General features: G+C 53.8%; 6 protein-coding genes across 6 annotated transcripts; 4 read left to right on the top strand and 2 right to left on the bottom strand.

Moving 5' to 3' along the window:
- Positions 1 to 787: 787 nt before the first annotated feature.
- Positions 788 to 2,587, top strand: HD553DRAFT_314556 (uncharacterized protein). The gene is made up of 5 exons (XM_046180362.1): positions 788 to 1,082; positions 1,147 to 1,275; positions 1,336 to 1,368; positions 1,435 to 1,551; positions 1,614 to 2,587. The coding sequence occupies exons 1-5, from the start codon at positions 899 to 901 to the stop codon at positions 2,405 to 2,407; spliced, it is 1,257 nt and encodes a 418-aa protein (XP_046035209.1). The 5' UTR covers positions 788 to 898; the 3' UTR covers positions 2,408 to 2,587.
- A 396-nt stretch (positions 2,588 to 2,983) lies between these two features.
- Positions 2,984 to 5,457, bottom strand: HD553DRAFT_298069 (glycosyl hydrolase family 61-domain-containing protein). The gene is made up of 7 exons (XM_046178568.1): positions 4,881 to 5,457; positions 4,775 to 4,812; positions 4,486 to 4,665; positions 4,213 to 4,396; positions 3,863 to 4,133; positions 3,515 to 3,786; positions 2,984 to 3,442 (listed from the first exon to the last, which is right to left on the bottom strand). The coding sequence occupies exons 1-7, from the start codon at positions 5,041 to 5,043 to the stop codon at positions 3,327 to 3,329; spliced, it is 1,224 nt and encodes a 407-aa protein (XP_046035208.1). The 5' UTR covers positions 5,044 to 5,457; the 3' UTR covers positions 2,984 to 3,326.
- Positions 5,458 to 5,734: 277 nt separating this feature from the next.
- On the bottom strand, positions 5,735 to 10,581 carry HD553DRAFT_70033 (uncharacterized protein). The gene is made up of 9 exons (XM_046184428.1): positions 8,774 to 10,581; positions 7,825 to 8,687; positions 7,680 to 7,755; positions 7,431 to 7,606; positions 7,279 to 7,367; positions 7,177 to 7,214; positions 7,066 to 7,103; positions 6,899 to 7,000; positions 5,735 to 6,802 (listed from the first exon to the last, which is right to left on the bottom strand). The coding sequence occupies exons 1-9, from the start codon at positions 10,561 to 10,563 to the stop codon at positions 6,090 to 6,092; spliced, it is 3,885 nt and encodes a 1,294-aa protein (XP_046035207.1). The 5' UTR covers positions 10,564 to 10,581; the 3' UTR covers positions 5,735 to 6,089.
- A 272-nt stretch (positions 10,582 to 10,853) lies between these two features.
- Positions 10,854 to 12,238, top strand: HD553DRAFT_314551 (ETC complex I subunit conserved region-domain-containing protein). The gene is made up of 4 exons (XM_046180361.1): positions 10,854 to 11,180; positions 11,321 to 11,602; positions 11,828 to 11,845; positions 11,937 to 12,238. Exons 1-4 carry the CDS (start codon positions 10,925 to 10,927, stop codon positions 11,969 to 11,971), a joined length of 591 nt encoding a protein of 196 aa, XP_046035206.1. The 5' UTR covers positions 10,854 to 10,924; the 3' UTR covers positions 11,972 to 12,238.
- Positions 12,239 to 14,177: 1,939 nt separating this feature from the next.
- HD553DRAFT_343695 (Ctr copper transporter) lies at positions 14,178 to 15,044 on the top strand (the record flags this gene model as incomplete). The annotated part of the gene is made up of 3 exons (XM_046182903.1): positions 14,178 to 14,237; positions 14,325 to 14,929; positions 15,005 to 15,044. The coding sequence occupies 3 exons, from the start codon at positions 14,178 to 14,180 to the stop codon at positions 15,042 to 15,044; spliced, it is 705 nt and encodes a 234-aa protein (XP_046035205.1).
- A 2,429-nt stretch (positions 15,045 to 17,473) lies between these two features.
- Positions 17,474 to 19,225, top strand: HD553DRAFT_343694 (uncharacterized protein; the record flags this gene model as incomplete). The annotated part of the gene is made up of 4 exons (XM_046182902.1): positions 17,474 to 17,649; positions 17,811 to 17,836; positions 17,928 to 18,025; positions 18,143 to 19,225. 4 exons carry the CDS (start codon positions 17,474 to 17,476, stop codon positions 19,223 to 19,225), a joined length of 1,383 nt encoding a protein of 460 aa, XP_046035204.1.
- Between the last annotated feature and the right edge of the window lie 395 nt (positions 19,226 to 19,620).

Here is a 19,620-nt window from a genome sequence, read left to right as displayed (position 1 = left end):
ACTTGATACGATACAAGTACTGTCGTTGGTGTGCCGATCAAATTCAACCAAGGTACCGCTTATGAAGTTCAGGTCGAGGCAACCCAGAGGTCAGTCAAATACGGCATTCCTGAGCCTCCCGGGCGGGTTCCCTTGCCGAGCGAACTCAGGGGACTCAATGCTTTTGCCTGGGTCTCGGAGTCGGAGTGGGAGCAAGATTGGATCTCCGATGCCGAGTGACTGTGCTGCATATGTAATGTCCCAATTGTATAAATGTCCCAATTGTATAAATAAAAATAGCGAGACCGCGAGTGTATGCACGACCGGCCGGATTTACGATGGCAACGGGCTTCCACTACGACGCGCTCTAAAACTCAGAGGCTCATTGAAAGATGTGCATATAATATCAGCTTTTTGAGTGATACCAAGACACATCTCAATCGTCCACGTGGACGACTTGAAGAAGAAGAACATGTCGCCCGACCGATGAAGTGACAATTCTGAATGACAGCGATTCCCCGGTGGCAAGCAGTGGCATACAGCCCGCCGGCACGCAATCACCGCCCGGGAACTTTTGGCCTCGATACAAGCAAAGAGCTCCGCTCAGGATTTGCTGACTGGGAACAAGTTTAGCCTTTGGTAAGCTACTTCTTGATCGCTAAAGACTGCAAGAATCGTCGTCTTGACGATTGTTCATCCAGTCACGTGATCGCTTCTCGGGCATATCCCACGTTGATTTAAGGTTTCCCACCATCAATCCACCGAGTTCACAGGCCAAGGCCGAACCCACCGGGACGACGGATCCCGAGTCATTCGTTCATCATCAGCATCAACATCAGATGACAGCTTCACCTGTCGAACCGCCACCTCTTCTCGAGCCATAATTGAAGGACGTCCTTTCAGAGCTGAGCAAACAGCCATGAGTTCTACGGCTGACATCATATACATCTACAAAGACGGACCCGAGTTTCCGGACTCGGAGCTGACGGGGGAACAGCAGCTCGCGGAACAAAGGGCGTACGTGGAGTCTTTCGCCAAGTTCGAAGAAGAAGAGGCGAATAATGGGGATGACAAGGACGAACATGCTTCTGATTCGGGGACAGGTGAGATTGAGTGGTCTCGCACACCTTCGGCGACAGTGTTGACTCGAGATACCTTTTTTGACAGAGGATTATATTCCGAGCGACGATGAAGGTGCGGATCCCTTGGCAGAACCGCCCGCGGATGTCGAACAGTCCATCACAAACGACGGAACATCTCGTTTCCTCCAGGAAATCCTCTCTGAAGAACGAAGAGGTCAGTAGCTAGATTGCGCAGACCCCGATTTGAGTGATCTGACGCAAGTTGCGTCTCCAGTTCAAGGATGGCAAAGTATTGTCGAGGAGATAAGCAAGTTCTGACCCGCTCCCGTACAGCCGGTCGGTCAGCTGATCTTCGTGCTACATATATGTATAGACAAATTCATGAAGACTGTTCCACCGAGAGATATAACGGCGTCGAAGAACTTGCTGAATCTGTCCTGCGCTTTAAAGTTAGATCAGCAAACAGGGGTAGACGTCGTCATATGGACTGGTGAGTTGTGGTTCAGCGCGTGTGCATACGTACCACAACTAATGACACCACTTCGATTGCAGGGGATGATTCCCACTTTGCTCTTCCCGAATACTGGGATTATACATTGGACTGCATCAAGAAGATGGATGCTCGAGAAACTGTCGACGGCATTGTGGGAAAGCTGTTCAGATCAGCCTTTACCAAGTACCGGGACGACATCCAGGCATTGATGGTCGAGGCCGGCCAGGTACAACCGTCAGGTGATACGGCTATGGAGGAGGACGAAGTCAATTTCATCTCCTGGATGGAATACTTCGGGCGAAGTGGAAGCTGGATGACCACAAGCGAATTGTTAACCCGGATCTGGAATCACCTCTCCACGTACGGTCCCCCTCCATTGGTGTCATTGGACAAGCCGCGATCCCTTTTTGAGTGTGTGCCTCCCAAGAAGGCCGGGGACCCTATCGTTGCGCAAAGAGATCTGCGCAACATAGTCCTGCTTTACCATTACTTCCGCACCAGAAGCGAGACGTTGATCTCCCAGATCACTGATCAGATGATGGACGAGGAAGATTCTCAGGGCCATCGACTGCGAATGGTCACCGAGATCGTCCGGTTGAGAAAGGGTTTCAACTCGGAACGACATAAGCCGAAATGGAGAAGAGTCAAGCGGGAGGTCCAGACACCCTTCTTTCCCACCTTGCCCGTTTCCGCAGGGCCAACCAAGGCCGAGCGCTCTCAAGAGTCACAGGAACAGCGAACGACCCGCTTGAAAGCTCGAAAGCGGGAGCTGGAATACTTTGTCTGGGAACGGGTTGGGGCGAATGATCCGGGAGAGTCGTTTGACAAATGGCTTAAGGGCGATACGAAATAAGGGCAATACGTTGCCTTGAGAGGCTAAAAGGGTCGGTAGTAAGGGCAGGACCTTTACTGTGTTTCTTGTCGCGTTGTATCATATTCTACTACTGATACCTGGGACGCAGATCCCAGTCATGTATTATAGTCGAAGGGCTGTTCATTTCCCTCCTCCACCTTTCCATTCTGCACCTGCCTCACTTCGCAGATCGACAGATCGATAGACCTTGCGGAAAGTCCACGTGCAGATTTCAGCGGCATCACTTTGCTTGTTCCGGTCGAGGCGTCCGCTCAATCAGCAACATAATCATTACTCGGAAGACATCTCTCTTTGCCTGATCCTCTTGAGTGTTCTCTTCCTCGTCCCTTAGCTGGACCAACGCTTCCAACATTGGATGTAAAGCCTTGCTTAAGGTGTAGGTGATTCTTCTCAGTATTGGATGGAAGGCTCGCTCAATTTTGTTTGGCGCAGTGTCATGCTGATCGAGCATGGTGTTCCGGTGGAGGAATCCCTTGCGCGCTGATCTCTCACTCGCTTCGATGCTACCTCCCCCTGTACGATAATCGGCGACCTAAAAGTATCCACAGCGATCAACGCGGATTTCATATCAGACTATCTACAGATCGATTCGTAACAAGGTCGTTAAATTGAAGAACAGGGAGTGACTGCTAGCACATCAAGCAAGCCCGGTACATATCACAGACAAGTCAACTAAGGCGTTGCTTCCTAGTCCGAGTACGGGAGGAAAAGATGGGTCCTCAAGCCTGGACAAAGGTGCACGACCCGATCGTCGTACGTTCATGCATCGGAACCCGTCCGAGCGGCAAAGTACAACGAACCGGATCGAGACTGTCCAGACTGATAAACTCTTCTTCTTCATTCACACTTGCTCTTTCCGGGAGACCTCATCGACCGACCGACAGGGAAAAGCTCTCGCTTAGTGCTTCTTTCCCAACCCGGACCTCGACCTTCGTTGATGACGAGCCTGCTGGACGGCCCTCTTCCTCTTTTGCTGCGCCTGGGTAGTCCTGACTCGGCAGGTCTTCTGGGCAGCTACGAGACAAGGGTAAGCAAAAGTCAGCACACAGCACAATGACGGACCGTCATCGAGACTCTAAAACTCACCGGCAGCAGAAGTCGAAGCGGGTGCAGATTCGGCAGGAGCAGATTCCGTAGGAGCAGATTCGGTAGGGAGAGCAACTCCGTTCTGGTAGCCCGGCTCGACCGCAGCGGAAGATTCAGCTGGAGCAGCGGCGGTCGAGCTAGGAGCCTGTTCAGCCGGGGCGGCACTGGAGCTGGGAGCCTGTTCGGCGGCGGGCTGAGGGTTGGCGCCAGCCGGGGCGGGGGACCCGACCGAAGCGCCACTGTTGACCGATCTTCCGTTGACGACACCAGTACTAAAGGTTGTGCATCCAAAGACTGTCAGCGTCCCGTTCGTCCTCTCGAATTCTCTGGAGATTCGCATCCACTCACGTGTAACCACCGGGGTAGACGGCGACACCGGGGAACTCCCACTCGACCAACTTCTTGTTGTATCCATCGTGGTAGATGTCGTGGTGCCACTCGTAGTCGTCGTAGCTGTACATGCCCGGGAACTTGCCCGTTTGGGTGGGCAAGTTGGAACCGGAAGACTCGAGCATGATCTCAAAGGCGATGGGGTAGTGTTGAGGGCTGGCCGAGGTACCTTCGACAGGTCCGGTGTTGTTATGCAGAGCGGTGAGCTCGTGTCGGACAATGTAGGCGCCTTCACACGATCGACATTCCGTACACATCAGCCTGCTTGCCCGCAACATCTAAAATCTTTTCAGGGACAAGGCACTCACCACCGGGCAAATCGTTGGGCAGGAAGAACTTCCACTGTCGTCCGTTTCGGGTCATGATCTCCGTCGGCCAATCGTTGGCGTCCTTGTCAAAGTTGTGTTGGGCGATACAGAACCAGTCGAGCGTCGTGGCGTCTACCTTGGAGCACGAGTCGCCGGGACATTTGGCCATCCATTCTCCAATGGGCTGGGGAGAGCACACGAACCCACATCGACGTCGTCAGCTCGACTGTTTCTTTGACGATGAAAGATGACCAGCAACCCGCCCCGACTCACACCAGGATGTCCCTGAGGCCAATGGTGATCCCATTGAATCGTGATCTCATCTCCAGCCTTGGCCGGAATGACCCCGACGGGAGAGATATCATCGTAATCCAAAGGATCCTGGTATCCTCCGGTAGCGAACGATTTGCCAAAGATGTCCGTGGGTCCGAGATCAAGACGGTCGGTCTTGCGCTGTACAGTTTCATGGACATGAGGAGGAAGAGAAGGGTAAGTTAAGGTTCTTGAGGCGATGTTGGCGATGATGGCGGAAAGGAGATTCAGAGCAGGGCAAGTCACTAACGCTAAACTTTTGAGCAGGCTGTTCACCGTACTGCGGGTCTATCAGATGAACAAGCCAGTAAGCACAAATCCCTCTGCGAAAACCCGACTTGTCAGCGAAAACCTACCCTGCTTCTTGTAAGCGGCCTTGTAATGATCATCGAGGTCCCAAGCGTCGTACTGCTGGCCGTTACAACCGATCCAGTCTACCTGACCGTGAGCGTTGATCAAGGCAGGTGCGGCAGCCAAGACGGAAAGGACGAGGGAGAGGGTAGTAGCCTGACCGAGCATCGTGAATGTGTGTTTGTCGAGTTGATTCAGGTGAGGTGGTGATGGAAAGGTTCGAGGAAGAGGTCGTTGAAGGTGAGGTAGAGCGATTTGTGCGTAAAGGAGGTTTCCCGGGTTGAAAGAGAGCGTGTGGGTGACTACGTGTAAGAGTTCTCGTTCGACTTGAATCTTCGTAACCAGACGAAGATGGCAAAGAGAGTGAGAGTCGAGGTAGGTCGTGGGTCGTTAAGTCAGAGAGAGAGAAAGGAGCGTGAATATGTCAAAGAGAGAAGTCGGATCAAGAGACGAAGAGTCGAGGGTTGTTGTTGTTTGATGATGATGGAGTGAGGTATATGTATCAAGGCATCAAGGAGAAGAAGGGGGGAGGAGCGAGGGGTTTTCTGATGAGAATCGTGTTTGATGATGAGAACAAACAGCGCACAGCAGCAGCGCAATCCCCTCCCTCCCACCCCACCGCGATGTGTTACCCCTTGATGCCAAGACAATCCTAAATTTCGCGTTTCAATCGTTCGCGTCACAGCCTCGGTCATCGGCTAATCTCCTCCTCCTCCCGCCTGCCGCGATGTGTCCGAGCGGGCGCTACTCTCTTTGTTGTTGTCGTTGTTGTTGTCACGCGTCGAGGACCCTCCTTTCCCGGTGGAACAATTGATCAAAGGAGACAAAAAAGGGGGGGTTGTTCTCCGTGATCGAAAGGGTACCGACAGGACAATCAAGGGATACGAGGTGAAACGCGATCCACTCAACGGATGGGGTGTGGCAACGTTCTCACTGCAAGTCGAATCTATCGGCTCGTACTTTGTTCATCCGGCGTCTGACGTTGACGACCTTCGGAGCTCCTGATACGGTTCAAAATCGGGACAAAAGTCGAAATTTCCGCTGTCTGTCCTTCTTCATCACGATCATCCGGCACGCTTTGAACGACTCTCGATAATATGGTTTGTGTCCTCGTGTCATGCTCTATTCTACAAGACGTTTCGTTTCACTACAAGCTCAATGCATGCATCGTCCGCCTCTATCCTTCTTTGTCGTGTTCGTCCTCGCCGGCCTTTCTATTTTGACCCAGGTCTCACCCTTCCGTACTCGCTCTCCTCCTCGAGCCCACCTCCCTCCTTGACATCCCCGAATCCAAACTTGCCACCATATCCGCCCTTCTTGCCTCTTTCAGTCCCGCCCTCACCGAACTTGCTAGCCCATTTACGTAGTTCTTCCAATGACGACCCTTCGGCCGAACTGGGGGAGATCTCGCGTAGGGCGAGGGTAAAGTGCTTTTTACGGAGGATTCGAGGGGGTAAGGGGGGAGGTGTCGAGGAAGAGGTGGAGTTTGCCGTTGATGTTGGTGTCGTTGTTGATGATGCGGACGAGGGTGTACTGGGTCCTGATGATGCTGATGATGATTCGGATGATGCTGTTCCACCATTCGTACTTGAGGCACTACCTGCCTCTTGTTCTCCCGTACCTTCGCCTTTCCCCTTGCCGATGCTCATCAAGACCGCCCTTTCTTCACCCGCCGCACTGACCTGCGCAGGCGCGACCGGCAAGACCTCTCTTCCACCCGGCCCTCCTTCTCCCTGCTCGATGGTTTCCCTCTCCACCTCTTCCGACCCACCTCCGCCCATCCCGCCAGGTCCGCTTTCGTCGCCCGCCGAGGAGGACGATGACGAGGGTGTTAGTGGGACGGACGGAACGGAGCCGGGTTTGGTGAGTTTCCAAGGTGGCGGTGCAGATTCTTTCAGCGCATCCATGGCGGCGGCCACACACAGGTCTGTTTGGGCAGAATAGTATATAACATCGCCATCATTGGATCAGCGGGCCTGATTTCATACCGACTAGAGAGGGAAAAGCCTTGGCTCGAACTCACGCTTCAGATCGGAACCCGAGTACGTATCCGTGTCTTTGGCCAATTGTGCGATATCGACATCTTCACCCAGAGTCTCGTTCTTGAGCAAGATTCGCAGAATGGCTGGCGGATAAGTTTGAACGGTCAGCTTTGTACGTGTGTGAACGAGAGGGATTTACTGGGCTCACTTTCTCGGTCCTTGAGGGTGGGAAGATCGATGAGAAGTCTGGCAGCAGCACAGCCAATAATCAGACTACGAATTCTATATCTCGTGTGTCAAAGCCCATACCGAAGCTCACCTTCGTGGAAGTCGTCGTAATACCGCTTCGTCCATGTCCTAACGGAGGGCAATTATATATCAGATTCCTACATCTATAACCCCAACAACACCTGCGACTCACAAATGGTCTGTTGGTCGCGGCAACAACACTGACCCGCGCTTCCTTGTTCGCGCCAGACGACGTCAAGCCGTCCATCTCTTGCATAAACTCTGTGCAAAGTGTCTCCGAAGTCAGCGGACGAACGTTCACTTCGTCTCACGCTCGCAGCTCACCGGTCAACACCTGTCGATGCGCAGCGTTGCCAGAAGAGAACCCTCCGCGGGACCCGAGCAAGCTCTCGGCTTCGTCGATAAAGATGATGCAGGGCGACAAGCGCCGGGACAAGCTGAAGAGCGCCTTGGTCCTGGCTTCAGATTGACCAACGTACATGTCGTTGATGTCCGCCGGTCTGTTTCAGCAGAAGTATAGAGAATACTGATCAGCGATTTAGATGAATGTACACTCGGTTTCTGCCAGCTCACGTCACAGCAATCATGCGGCTGCCACTTTCGTTAGCCAGCGCTCGAGAAAGGTGCGTCTTTCCCGTTCCAGGCGGACCTACACGATGTCGTATTCATTCGTCAGTTCTAGTTGTCAGACTGTCACGGCCCGTCCGTCACCACTCACCATACAACAACACGCCTTGCGACGCATGTTGTGCTAAAATACCGCTCCTGAACGCCTCGGGATAGAGCAAAGGCAAGCTAATCGTGGACCTCACGGCATCCTTTGTCTTCTCTTCCATGGCCACATCGTCAAACGTCGTATTCTTGACGGCGGCATGATCGACGATACAGCTCAACAGCCGCTTCTCGTGATTGTTCAGTGTCTTGTCCTTCTTCAGCTTCTCTACGACAGGGTCGACCAGCTTCTTGTCGCTGCCAGCCTTGCCGGAAGACGATTTCTTGCCCGATCGAGGATGAGGATGGACGACGGCCGATTGAACGGAAGACGGGCTGGCCTTTTGGTTCTCTTTCCACTTTTCCAGCCCGTCCTCTGCATGTGCTTCAACGACCGACGCTTCGGCCAGATCCTTCCATCCAACCTCGATCTCCGCCGCATCCGCGCCCGACTTGTTCCTCTGGGTCAACGCATGACCGACTCCGATCGTGGCCAAATGCTGCAAGGTTGTCCAAGGCCAAACAGCGGACGCAAAACTGTCTCTGAGCTCTTGATACTCTTTCAAAACCTCTTCCGACTTCGGCCCATCGCCATTCAAGTCCTCCCCGAGGTCGGAGTCGGTGAATCTCAGACCATGCTTCCCAACTGCCTTTTTGAGCAAGAGCCGGTTGAGCTCGAGTCGTTGGGTGTAGCGTTCCAGCATCTCCGCGGACTTGTGACGTGTAGGAGGGAGCGTGCCGAGAACCCTCCAGATACGAGGAGTCGTTAGTGGGGTGCCTCTAAGTCGCATGAGTCCCTCCTTGGCCTCGGGTGGGTAGTGACTCGGGATATCCGGGTCATCGAACGTTGGCAAGAAGCGACGTAAGGCTCTGTCATCAGAAATACAATGAGTTGCGATGATAGAAAACACGTCAGCCCTGATCGATGATTTGTCGGAACGAAATCTCTGACGCACCTCTCATCGCCCAATTGAAACCCGGCCAGCCTCTTCCTTAACCTCTTCCGTCGGCCAACCTTGTCCTCCTCCTCACTCCCCTTCCAAAACTCGTCCTCCTTCTTGCCCTGCCCACCGGCTCCACCTCCCGGCCCTTCTCTCATCCTTTTCATCGCCTTCATCAGCTCTCCTAGTCCTGGTGGGAGACCCGGATTCTCGGCCGGTTCTGCTGGCGCAGCGGGAGCGGGAAGGGAGAGATTGGGACCGAGGTGCAGGAAGGAGGGTGTACAGGAGAGGACGATGGTTGTGGGTTTACCGGAGGCGTTACGTAGGCGGACGGCCCGTGTGAGGGCCCACCACCAGGATGAGAACGAGGCGTTCATCGAGGTAGAATGTTGGACGAAGATAATTCTCGGCTTGGTCTTCTCTTCTACATCCCCGTTCTTCCCGATAGCACTGTCGAGATCGACCAGCTCCTGGAAGACCCGCCTCATCCCCTCTTTATCCACTTCAGACCCAACATCCCTCGGCTCGTCCATCCCGATCCCAACCTGTCCACCTCCTGGCACAGCCATCATCCCCATTCCCGCCCTTCCTCCGCCTCCACCACCTCCAAGCCCGCCAGGGTTCCCACCGACGGGAATGGCGATCTCGAACGGTCCCGAGATCACGTGAGAAGAATTTCCCGCATCATCATCCCCCTCGTGCTCATCTTCATGTTCTTCGCCCTCTTCACCGTCTTCCTCGGCCTGGACGTGCCCGTCCTCTTCGGGATCATATTCCTTATCGGGCTCCCAACCATCCATTTCTTCCTCTCCTTCACCCCCTATCCCCACGCCAGAACCCGACCCGGACCCGCTCCCAGAGGCAGACCCACGGATCTCGCTCTCGTCCTTGACCAAGACAGGATTACCCATTCCCAACTTGACAAATCCCCCAGCATCCTTTCCCCAATCCCCTTCTACGCCCAATCCTACTGTCCGTACCAAGTCGAGCTGTACGACGTCGGCTCCTACGAGGCCTGCTGCATGGAGAGTCGTTTCGAGTGTATGAGCCTCGGATCCTTCAATGGGACAGACAAGGGCTAGGGTTGGAGGGTCTTTCTTCGATAGGTTGGGGGAGGATACAGCTTGAGGTTTGACTGCGTGAGGGGAACGTCGACCGTTCGAGGACGATTGCGGGTCCTTATCCTTATCGCTCTTGGGGTGTTTCGTCGGGACGTTCGTATGCGAGGGCAAGAAAGAAACAAGCAAATGCGAGGCGAGGGAAGTCGTATAGTAATCCGGCGTAGCAGGTGGTTCAGGGGTAGGGTGGTAATATTTCGACCTGAACGATTCTGGCAAGAGGTTTCCACCTGCGCCTGCTCCCGAACCTGACCCCGCTGCTGGGGATGATCCTGCATCGGCACCAGCGCCAGGTCCTCCAGAATAAGGCTTTCCATCCGCCTCTCCACCAGTGCCCGAGTGATCATAAGCCTGACCGGGTCGAGCTGAACCGGGTACGATCCCACCGAGCTTGATCAGCGAAGGTCGGGAGAACGCCGGGGATCTCGCCCTACCGCCCAGTATCGTCCTCGAGGTCGGGGTCGTATTGTTACTTGTGAAGAATGTTGGACGACTGCTACCATCTTGCTCGGGATCAAGCGTAGGATCCTGATTGTCACTACGAGCCCGTCGTCGGATCGAGGTCGTGTGCAAGCAAGAAGAAGAGCTCGAGGACGAGGTCGCGCGTATCCGAAAGTGATGACGGTGGAGGTGACGTTCGAGCATGGCGGACGTCGGTGGTCTCGCACGGAGTTGTGCTGAGATCATTGATGCGGAGGTGGTCGATGATCGTTGAAGAGGGAGGCGAGTCGGATGGCTGTGGTTGTGATAATATGATGATCAAGCTCTTGCGAACGCTGAGCGATCGACCGATCAGACCAGGAGTGGAGGCGATTGTGTGACGATTACGTTAGGGGGTAACGGGCTGACACCTTTCACGTGACCTGGCTAACGCTCGTCGACTAGCTTACGGCATCGCCTTAAGTCAGCCTGGACCTCGATTGCGACCAACGAGCATTCGTTCAGTTGTCATCATCATCATATCATCATTCGATCAGCCTAGGTTTGGACGTTGGCATACCACTCCCTGGCAACCCCGTACACCTCATAGATAGCAGCGTTGTCCACCATGTTCGCCATCCGCCGCTCACTCCTCCTCTCAGCCCGTCCCTCCTCCATCTCCACCCTGACGGCCACCTCCATCCGCCTCAACTCGAACCTCACCTCGACCCCTACTCGCCAGGTGACGGATCCCAAGGAGAATGTCACCCAGTCCATCGTCTCCCATGACCAGGCTACTATCGATGCTCACCAAAACAGTGGATTGACGACTTCGCACCCGAGTCCGGAGATCATCAGTGCGGACGTCTTGAGCGATGCGCCTTGTAAGTCGGCGTGTGTCTATGGGGGTAGCCTGTTGTGTTGACAATGCAGCTCAATTTGATCCTGTCGTTCCTCCTCTTCTGCTGCCTACATGTCCGTCTCTCGTTCCTCTCATCCTCATGACCTCCTGAGAACCACGCAGACGCCCTCCACGCCCGCCAAGTCCGCATCTACCAACCCACCAAATCCACCATGCAATCCGCCAAACAAGGGACCTCGCACTGGCAGATCGACTGGGACACCCTCCAGGGCGCCGGTCGATGGGAGAACGAGCTGATGGGCTGGGGATCTACCGCGGACTACATGCAGGGAACGTCGATGAGGTTTAGGACGAGGGAGGCGGCCATCCATTTCGCCGAGAAGCAGGGGTGGAGTTATCAGGTCGACAAGGTTCAGGAGGCGAGGATCCCGCCGAAGTCGTATGGTCAGTGTCGTGGAACTTTTGATTGTTCTGCTTCATTTTTGCGTCCTCGACAAGGGCCACAATTCAGGAGCAGAGTCTGGATCGGTTTTGATTATTGGGGAACATCCAGCGCTGACCCGCTCATCTTTATCTTTTCCCCTCATACCTCGGCATGTCCTTTCTCGCCCTCAAACTCGCTCGCCCACCTCGACACTGTATTCTCCGGTGATGACCATAACGCAATAGCCGAGAACTATGTCCATAGTCAGTACCCCTCCCTCTTTTCACCCTGGCTGTTTAGATCGATTGGGAATTTGACAGCTGATCTTCCTTTGGTTTTCACGCCACTCGACAGTCCCTGGAAAGCTCCGACGATACCAGACCAAATAGACGTAGTATGCCTCGGGCATTTGGCGTTGGCATGTCGCGGCCGGGATTGGTATCTCTTGTTGAGAGGGAAGAGCTGAAGAAAGGGCGCGAGCTGAATTTTGTCGGTACGAGACACTCGGTGCGAAGCGCATGCGAGAAGAGGAGCTCAAGGATGGATGGAGGAGGAGTTGTACAAGTTCGTTTCTTCTGTTTACTATGATTGACCGATTTATTACAGCGAGACATCGATCGGTCAAACGAGGCGATCGTCCGACCGTTCCCATTCACAGTCAGGCGATGTGTCCACGTGTCAATCCACCAGCTAGGGCAAGGGCATGGACAGGTTTGCCGATCAAGGCGTCTGTTTGAAGCATACTTCAGCCTTGGTCATACCGTCTTTGTAGATGTGAGTCGTGACTGCTGCAACGGTCGTGGCCCATTCGACTACAGTGTGAAAGACCGGAAGACGTTCCTTGATCTTGCCGTCTTTCATGCCAACATGATTTCGCTTTTCCCAAAGCATACGCCAGTGCAGAAACTCCTTCAACTTGAGCAGAACATCCTTGTTGTGAGATGGGACAATATGGAGGCCTTTGTAGCTAAAAGGGTATCCCGGATGAGCAGGTCAGCAAGAGCCTCGGATGCCGGGTGACCCACCCGCCTGGCTGATGAACTCAGACCTCCATAGATCTCAGGAGTTCATCCCACTCCATCAACCTGCCCGGAGATACTCTAGGAATCGATTCAGAGACTTTGTAGTGAAGTGTTGACTGTTTCTGGGCTTCTTGACAGATCTCAAAGGCATCTGGTCGGTCAAAGAGGGTTAAAGAGGAGAGGTTTGCTAGCCTTCTCTATCGCTTTCTGTGCGGCGATATACATAATTCTAGTCAATTTAGTTCGTGTGATTGTAATTGTTTCAATTGTCGAGACGCCTATTACCGGTCTCCTCCAATCTCAAACGCCCAAGGCTGGTATAACGACGTTCCGTCGTGATACTCACCAAGATGGCTCAATCGATTCGGACATCCCGCATAAGACGTGGCTTCCGTGTGGCTCATTTGAAAGGCGGGATCGAGTGTGGAGATTGCTACCCCTTCCCGTCGCTGTTGTCATGTCACACTTCGAGCTCTCGAATGGATACGTGGATACAGACAGCATCCTATCGTGTCGGTCTCTGGCGCGCTGCGCTACGTCCGAGCTCGAGACCATAACCTGAGAGCTTGAAACCATAGACTGTATTAGATTCATTGCACAAACTTCTGTCTATTAAGCTATTAACGTCATTCCGCGAACTCATGTCAAACAAGTATCCAAAGCGACCCGACCTAACTTCAGTTTGCAAACCTCTTGACAAGTCCGAACTTGCCGCTTGACGAGGAGCGCAGGTTGAGCCATGACCTCGGTCGATGTCCTGGAGTCCATCAATCGATACAGAGGGACACTTGCACACGTACAGATCTACATAGCATGCCGGGTATAGGAAGGTAAGAACAGGGACACTTTCAACACTGTATCTTCGCTCGTTTGAGTCCCTGAACTTTGTAGGCAGGCAGAACTCGCGCGCGCCTGAATCCGCAGGCAGATGAGCGAGATGAGCGAAATTAGCCTTGGGGCGGGCAAGGCGGGTTGAGCGATCTACCGTATTGTGCGTATTTAGCTAAGTGCAAGCACGACAACACCTCCCCCTTGGTCAGAATTGCCTCTGTCCAGATCAGATCATCGCTAAAACGTCCCATAGCATCGCCGAAGCAGCTCGTGAGCTCTAGCCCCTATATCGCGCAGTCCGAGCCATATCCTTCACTTGGATCGCTCTCGGGCAAACGGCGCAAAGGGCTCGCGTTCGGATACAACGAAACGCGAATTGGGCTCACATCAAGACATTCGACTAAAAACCCTATGGAGCCGACCGACGAGGTGGATCGGGGCCTCGGCTCGATGAAACTCGTCGGGTAGTCGTATGTAGGACCCGACGGGACTCGTACTCGTCAGACTTTGGCTTGGCTAACAGGCAGAATAGTATATATATCGGCCAGGCGATTCAGATACACGTCAGTCAGGGAAATTGCTTCCTGCTTTTGCCTTTACGTCACATCAATCTCCTTCCGGCATCTTCACCGCCGATCAGTAGTCTCTCGCTCATTCAAGGTTGCGATCGACCTGACATCACTCTACCCTCAACAACCTCAACAAGCCTCATCAAGACTCTTAAGCCTCGTCCGAGATGGACATGTCTGGTATGGACCATGGAGGGTCTGACGCGGGTGGCGGTGCCGCCTGCAAGATCTCCGTGAGTCATGGCTTGCTCGCCGATCCCGCTCTTGCCTTTTGTTCCTCCTCACTGATCATCACCGCCTTCCACCTGCACCGTGAATAGATGCTGTGGAATTGGAACACGGTCGATTCGTGTTTCATCTCGTCCGACTGGCACGTCCGATCCAAAGGAGGTTTCGCAGGCTCGTGCATCGGCGTCGTTGCCTTGGTCATCCTTCTCGAAGGTCTCAAGTACCTCCAGCGCAAGCACGACCGGTCGATCGTCGTCGCCAACGCTAAGCGGGCGAGACGGATGAAGAAGCAGAAGATGATGGAGGACCAGGAGTACTCGGACGACTTCGAGCAGCGAGGCGCGGGAATCTTGAGGGAGAAGGATTATGGGATCAACGAGACCGTCCAGGACCCTTCGTCTACCGCGGCATCGTCCAGCTGCTGCAACCCTCCTCCGGCACCTACCCCTATCCCAGCCCCTCTCGTCCCGGCCCTTGTCTCCACCTTTATTCAATCGCCCTCGGACCCACCTACTCGACTCCGCCTGACCGTCCCTCAACAAGCCCTGCGAGCTCTCATCCATACGGCTCAGTTCGCTGTGGCCTACTTTGTCATGCTCCTCGCCATGTACTTTAACGGGTACATCATCATCTGCATCTTCCTTGGGGCGTATATCGGGAGCTTCATCTTCAGCTGGGACGTCCTCGAGGGCGGAGGGTAAGTCGGCTTTTCCTGCCTCTGCTAGGCTGCGAACGAATCGCTCATTTCGACTTGATGTTTCGCGTTTCTTAGCGGCGATGACGCTCAGGAGACCACTGGCTGTTGCGGATGAACGATCACTCAACTTTTTCTTTCCAAAATTTTCTCGGTTTCCGACTACCTGGCTTTCTTTAACGACCCTTCCCTTGGCTTGTGAGCTGGGATACGTAATCATATACTGTATTTTGTAATAGACGATACGAGGAAAGTGTAGGATGATGCGGTGTGATACAGGGATACCATATGATGCTTCAGTTCGTATATGTGCATGAAATCCATGGCCTACGTGTATCGAGCTGCAACGCTGATGTCGACGACACCGCTAAGCGATCAAGCTATGCCTGTAATGGGCGTTCGTCGACCTGACCTTGTAAGCCCAATACTAGATGTCAATCGAGAAGTAGTGAAAAAAAATCCATCCACTTGAGCCATCTTTCGCAATTGATATTGACCTACGTCCGCGACATCAGGTTAGATATCCCTTCAGGGAGTATCCAAAACATCTACACAATTCCGCTCGATACAAGCAGCCTCGAATATTCTTAAATTTGTATCGAAACGATTGAGGTAAAAAAAAACATGATCCACGTGCATCCTTACACCTCGGAAGATCGCCTCAAACAGAAGGCAAGCGATTCTGGCAACATCATGCGTCCATTTTTCCAGTTCTGTAGCACAAGTATCAAGTCTTCTCCTTGGCCGCGGACGGACCTGTAAGACGCTGTGGCGGGTTCCCACAGCAAGGTTGAATTCCTTGCCAAATTGGCTCAAGCGCTCGGTCATCATGATATTGCCAGTAAACTCCACTGCCGGGGTGTATTTGGATTTTATTGCTACCTTTTCTCCATCGATAGGTATGAAGAGAGGTGTGGAGGTTGGCGGGGTAGAAGTTAGGGGATGCAATGTCGGTTTCAATACGGTAGAAGCGGGAGAAGTGGTATTACGATGTGCGGACTCGAGGTCCGTGCATCACGAACTCGAGGTCGCTAGTCAAGGGCGCTACAGGTGCAGAACGATCAGGAGGATAAAGCAGTTCCGCCTAGGACCCTCATCAGCCAGATCATGGGAAGACTATCCCACATCAGCTTGTCCCTTTTGTAAAATCGGATCAAGGCTCTCCTCAATCCAACTCTGCATCATCTTGGCTAATTATAGCAAGCGCCCCCAATGATTATTGTTGTGACAGGGGTGATCTGGCTAGCCTACTCCGCGACCCACTCCATAATCCTGAGCGTCACCAGTCATCTCTCTTAGCCACGATTCTGGATTACGCTTGGTTCCACAGTCCTCATCAGAGCTACATGTTCTATGCTGATATCGACAATGCAGTGTGGATTCAGTTCATGGATTGCTGCTGGTTGCCTGGGGAGATATTAGGCGAAATTATGCATGATTCATGTTCCCACGTCGTCCAGTAGGATATAAGGCTGTGCTACAGTAGCCCACTATGGCGATCAAAACAGCGCGGGCTCACCCCAGTTGATTCTCACTGTTCTGCGTCCTTGGTAGCAGGGGGAGTCTTGTTCGATATCAAAAAACGCTCTCAAGGGGCGGCGACGGATCGAACAAAGAGTGTCATTCTGCAACGAGGCGCAAAATCGACGAGCCGGAAGAATATCGGAGAGGCGCGTCGGACCCTCTCAAGGGCGATCTCCCAGGGATCGCTTCTAGACTCAGCCAGGAAAGCACAAAGGGTCGAGAACGAACACACCATTCTCATTGATCATCTGGTTTGTAGGAGGCAAGATGTTGAAGGATGTGAAGAGGTGGTCGTAGGCGGGCGATCGTTTTGTGTGGGGGAGGCAACAAAGTGGCGCATCGAATCGAGAGGAGACGCGCGCGCGCGTGGTCCTCGTGGTCGTGGGTCGGCCGGGGATTCCTTCCTTCCATCAAAACAACAATCAGGAGATCGACATCAGAGATCGATGGATCAGTGGATTGATAGATACAAGCTATACTCTCTTCCATCTGGTCCTAGTATCGACTGTGTCGAAGTCGTGTGATTCATCACTCTCGTTTTCCACCCTTTTGTGCCCGGACCCGGCATATCGAATTCACGCCCGGGGCACACGACCCCCCCCTCTCTCTCCGCGATCAACAAAGGAACCTCTCGAGACCCCGAACCCCTGACTCTGCTCTCTGGCTCAGCGAGCGAGACGAGGAGATCTCGAACGTATACAATCATCAAGGGTCGATCCCGAACGCCAACTACGGCTCTTCGTATTCCTGAGCAGTTAGGAGCTTAGGAGATCCCTCTGCTCTCCGTCATCGGATCGATCGATCGCTCGCTCGCTCGGACGTGCCCGTGAAACAAGGAAATCCAGGTTTCTCTCAATCAAAACGATCAAGGGAGACCTCAACTCGTCGTCATAGCTTTGATACATCATTCTCCAACTCAAAGTCTCAAACAAACATCACAGAGTTTCGTGACCCCTCGAGCATTCTCCCTTGCGCCCATCCTCCGAATTCCAAGACGCTCACAGCAAAAACAACAAAACAACAATGCTCAACCACCCTCCGCCGCACGCAAGGCTCGTCAGCCCTACACCTTCCCTTCCAACCATCGCCCGGACCTCGACAGCAGTAACCGGGACGGCGGGGATGAACAAGATGATGAAAAAGGCTGTGATCACCGTGACGAGTATCGCTGGGCCGACGGGGAGCGTGGTTTCTTCCAAGTGAGTACCAGAGCGGTTCTGTGCGATTTTCACATCGTCGCGAAGAGGAGGATGTGCGAGAGGGAGTCCCGCCTTGAATGCCGGATGAAAGGAGAGGTTCAGCTCCAAGTCCGAAGTCTGAGGCTGATACAAGCGTTCTTATGGCCTCTCTCGTATTATAGTTCCGAACCGACCAAAATTCCCATCGGTAAGACCCGTTTTATCACTACGAACCCCGTTCACTCGCATTCGCTGACCTTTCGCTTTTCTCGCTTTGCTTTGCTTTTTCTGACTGCCAGGACCCATCGTCGGAGGAATCGTTGCTGGTGTAGCGGCCGTATTGATCATTGGAGGGATCTGGTTCTGGTGTCACCGCAAGGCTGAAAAGGAGAAAGAGGTCAGTCTAGTTTCCTCCTATGGTGATATCGACCGAAATCCAGATTTACTGATGCGTTCCGCTTTCTCACCCTAATAATCAACCGGTTTGACCTTGACGTGCCGTCTCGTCAAACAGGAAGCAAGACAGCGTGCGGCAGCCCGTGCGGCGAGGAAGAACGGGACGGCTCGACCGACGTTGATCAAGAACAAGTCGGCCGTCTCGGACGCTCCTTCTGAAAAGGACATTCCAGGGCATCACCCGCAAGGCCGACATCAGGCCCCGCCTGTTCCTGTTATACCTTCGCAGTACCTCGTCAGCAAGCACGGTCACGGGCAACAGCAACAGCAGCCTTATGGGCAGGACGGAGGGTACGATCGGTATGCCGAGAGGGATGGCGAGTATTACTCGTCACACGCTTCTACAGAGATGAATACGCATGGCACCTCGCCGACTTCGTCCACCGGTTCACACGCCTCTGTCACTCAGCCGAAACCGACCGTCCCTCCTCCTGCGCCGATCAGCTCGTCTTCATCTTCGAGCGGGGGCGATCGTCGATCTCGAGCACAACAGAGGATCGAGGCGGCCACTGCGGCCAAGGAACGCGAGGCCGCTTTGGCCGCGGCAAACCCGATCGGGAGGTATGCGCCCGCTCGACCTAGTCCTCTCCGGGCGGAGGAGCGCAAGGACGACGACGAGGCCGTGCCCAAGTGGGGGTCCAAGCCGTTCAGGAGCGCCAACACCAGTACAAGCAATACCAACAACCAGGAGAATGGAGAGAACAACTCGACCGCGCCGATCAGCTTGGCTCCTCCTATCGATACGTCGGGGAGGGACAAGGCAGTCAGCGGGGAATGGGGAGTTGCGTACTCGGACGTCGATGATGGAGCTGGGGCGTTCGAGCACGATGACTATGACACCCGGTCGGACGGGAGGAAATCCATGGGTGCTGATCTGTCGACGTCGATACCGATGACGAGCTCGGGCAGGCAGCCTACGGGGTACGCTTACGACCCTTCAACTTCGCCGCGGAGTCGGGCGGTTTCGGGAGGGGCACCAGACGTCTATGCTCAGCCACAATACCACCAACAACCTCAGTACCAGCCACAACAGTACCAAGCGCAAGACCCTTATGCGCAGTCCCGGTACGCGTACCAAAATGACGAGGACCCCTATGCTCCAAGTCCGGCCAGGCGGGATGTCGGACGAGGCGGGTACTAGGCGCTCAAATTCGATCTCGATGCGCCTGTCAATGGACTTTTTCTTCTTCTTCGCTACTTGCTCTTATTGTGACTTCATAGGGCTGGCTTTTGTACCGCACCATCTTACGTACGCTGTACCTTTCTGATCTTCGGAACGAGATTCCTTGTCTGTCTCTGATTTGTACGGGTTCCTTACCAATGCTCTCCTGATTCTAAGCGGATGCCAATTTCTCCTCCTTTTTGTCACGGGGGATGAGCTTGCCGGTCTGGACGCGCCAAGTCGAGCGATTTCTAGTTACAACGACGTCAAGTGGAAAGCAATTCAAACCTTGAGCAGAGCCACCGAGCTAGGATGTGGCCCGCGCTGATCCGTAACTTTGTTTCCCAGCAATCAGACTTGTTTGGGGTAACGTC

Source organism: Filobasidium floriforme, assembly GCF_021052385.1.
Source record: "Filobasidium floriforme strain CBS 6241 chromosome Unknown HD553scaffold_16, whole genome shotgun sequence".
In the NCBI taxonomy this organism is placed as follows: domain Eukaryota; kingdom Fungi; phylum Basidiomycota; class Tremellomycetes; order Filobasidiales; family Filobasidiaceae; genus Filobasidium; species Filobasidium floriforme.
Note: the sequence above shows the minus strand (reverse complement) of the source record. Positions and strands in the feature narration are given on the sequence as shown.

Excerpts from the sequence above, each read along its gene's own strand:
- HD553DRAFT_314556 (XM_046180362.1), top strand. The coding sequence starts at position 899 with ATGAGTTCTACGGCTGACATCATATACATCTACAAAGACGGACCCGAG. Across the intron at positions 1,083-1,146 it reads TGCTTCTGATTCGGGGACAG|AGGATTATATTCCGAGCGAC; the intron begins GTGAGATTGAGT and ends CTTTTTTGACAG. Across the intron at positions 1,369-1,434 it reads AAGTATTGTCGAGGAGATAA|ACAAATTCATGAAGACTGTT; the intron begins GCAAGTTCTGAC and ends ATATATGTATAG.
- HD553DRAFT_298069 (XM_046178568.1), bottom strand. The coding sequence starts at position 5,043 with ATGCTCGGTCAGGCTACTACCCTCTCCCTCGTCCTTTCCGTCTTGGCT. Across the intron at positions 4,813-4,880 it reads GGCCGCTTACAAGAAGCAGG|ACCCGCAGTACGGTGAACAG; the intron begins GTAGGTTTTCGC and ends TTCATCTGATAG. Across the intron at positions 4,397-4,485 it reads GGCCTCAGGGACATCCTGGT|CCCATTGGAGAATGGATGGC; the intron begins GTGAGTCGGGGC and ends TGCTCTCCCCAG.
- HD553DRAFT_70033 (XM_046184428.1), bottom strand. The coding sequence starts at position 10,563 with ATGATCTCAGCACAACTCCGTGCGAGACCACCGACGTCCGCCATGCTC. Across the intron at positions 8,688-8,773 it reads TTTCAATTGGGCGATGAGAG|AGCCTTACGTCGCTTCTTGC; the intron begins GTGCGTCAGAGA and ends TTCTGATGACAG. Across the intron at positions 7,607-7,679 it reads AGCCGCATGATTGCTGTGAC|ACCGGCGGACATCAACGACA; the intron begins GTGAGCTGGCAG and ends CTGCTGAAACAG.
- HD553DRAFT_314551 (XM_046180361.1), top strand. The coding sequence starts at position 10,925 with ATGTTCGCCATCCGCCGCTCACTCCTCCTCTCAGCCCGTCCCTCCTCC. Across the intron at positions 11,181-11,320 it reads CGTCTTGAGCGATGCGCCTT|ACGCCCTCCACGCCCGCCAA; the intron begins GTAAGTCGGCGT and ends AGAACCACGCAG.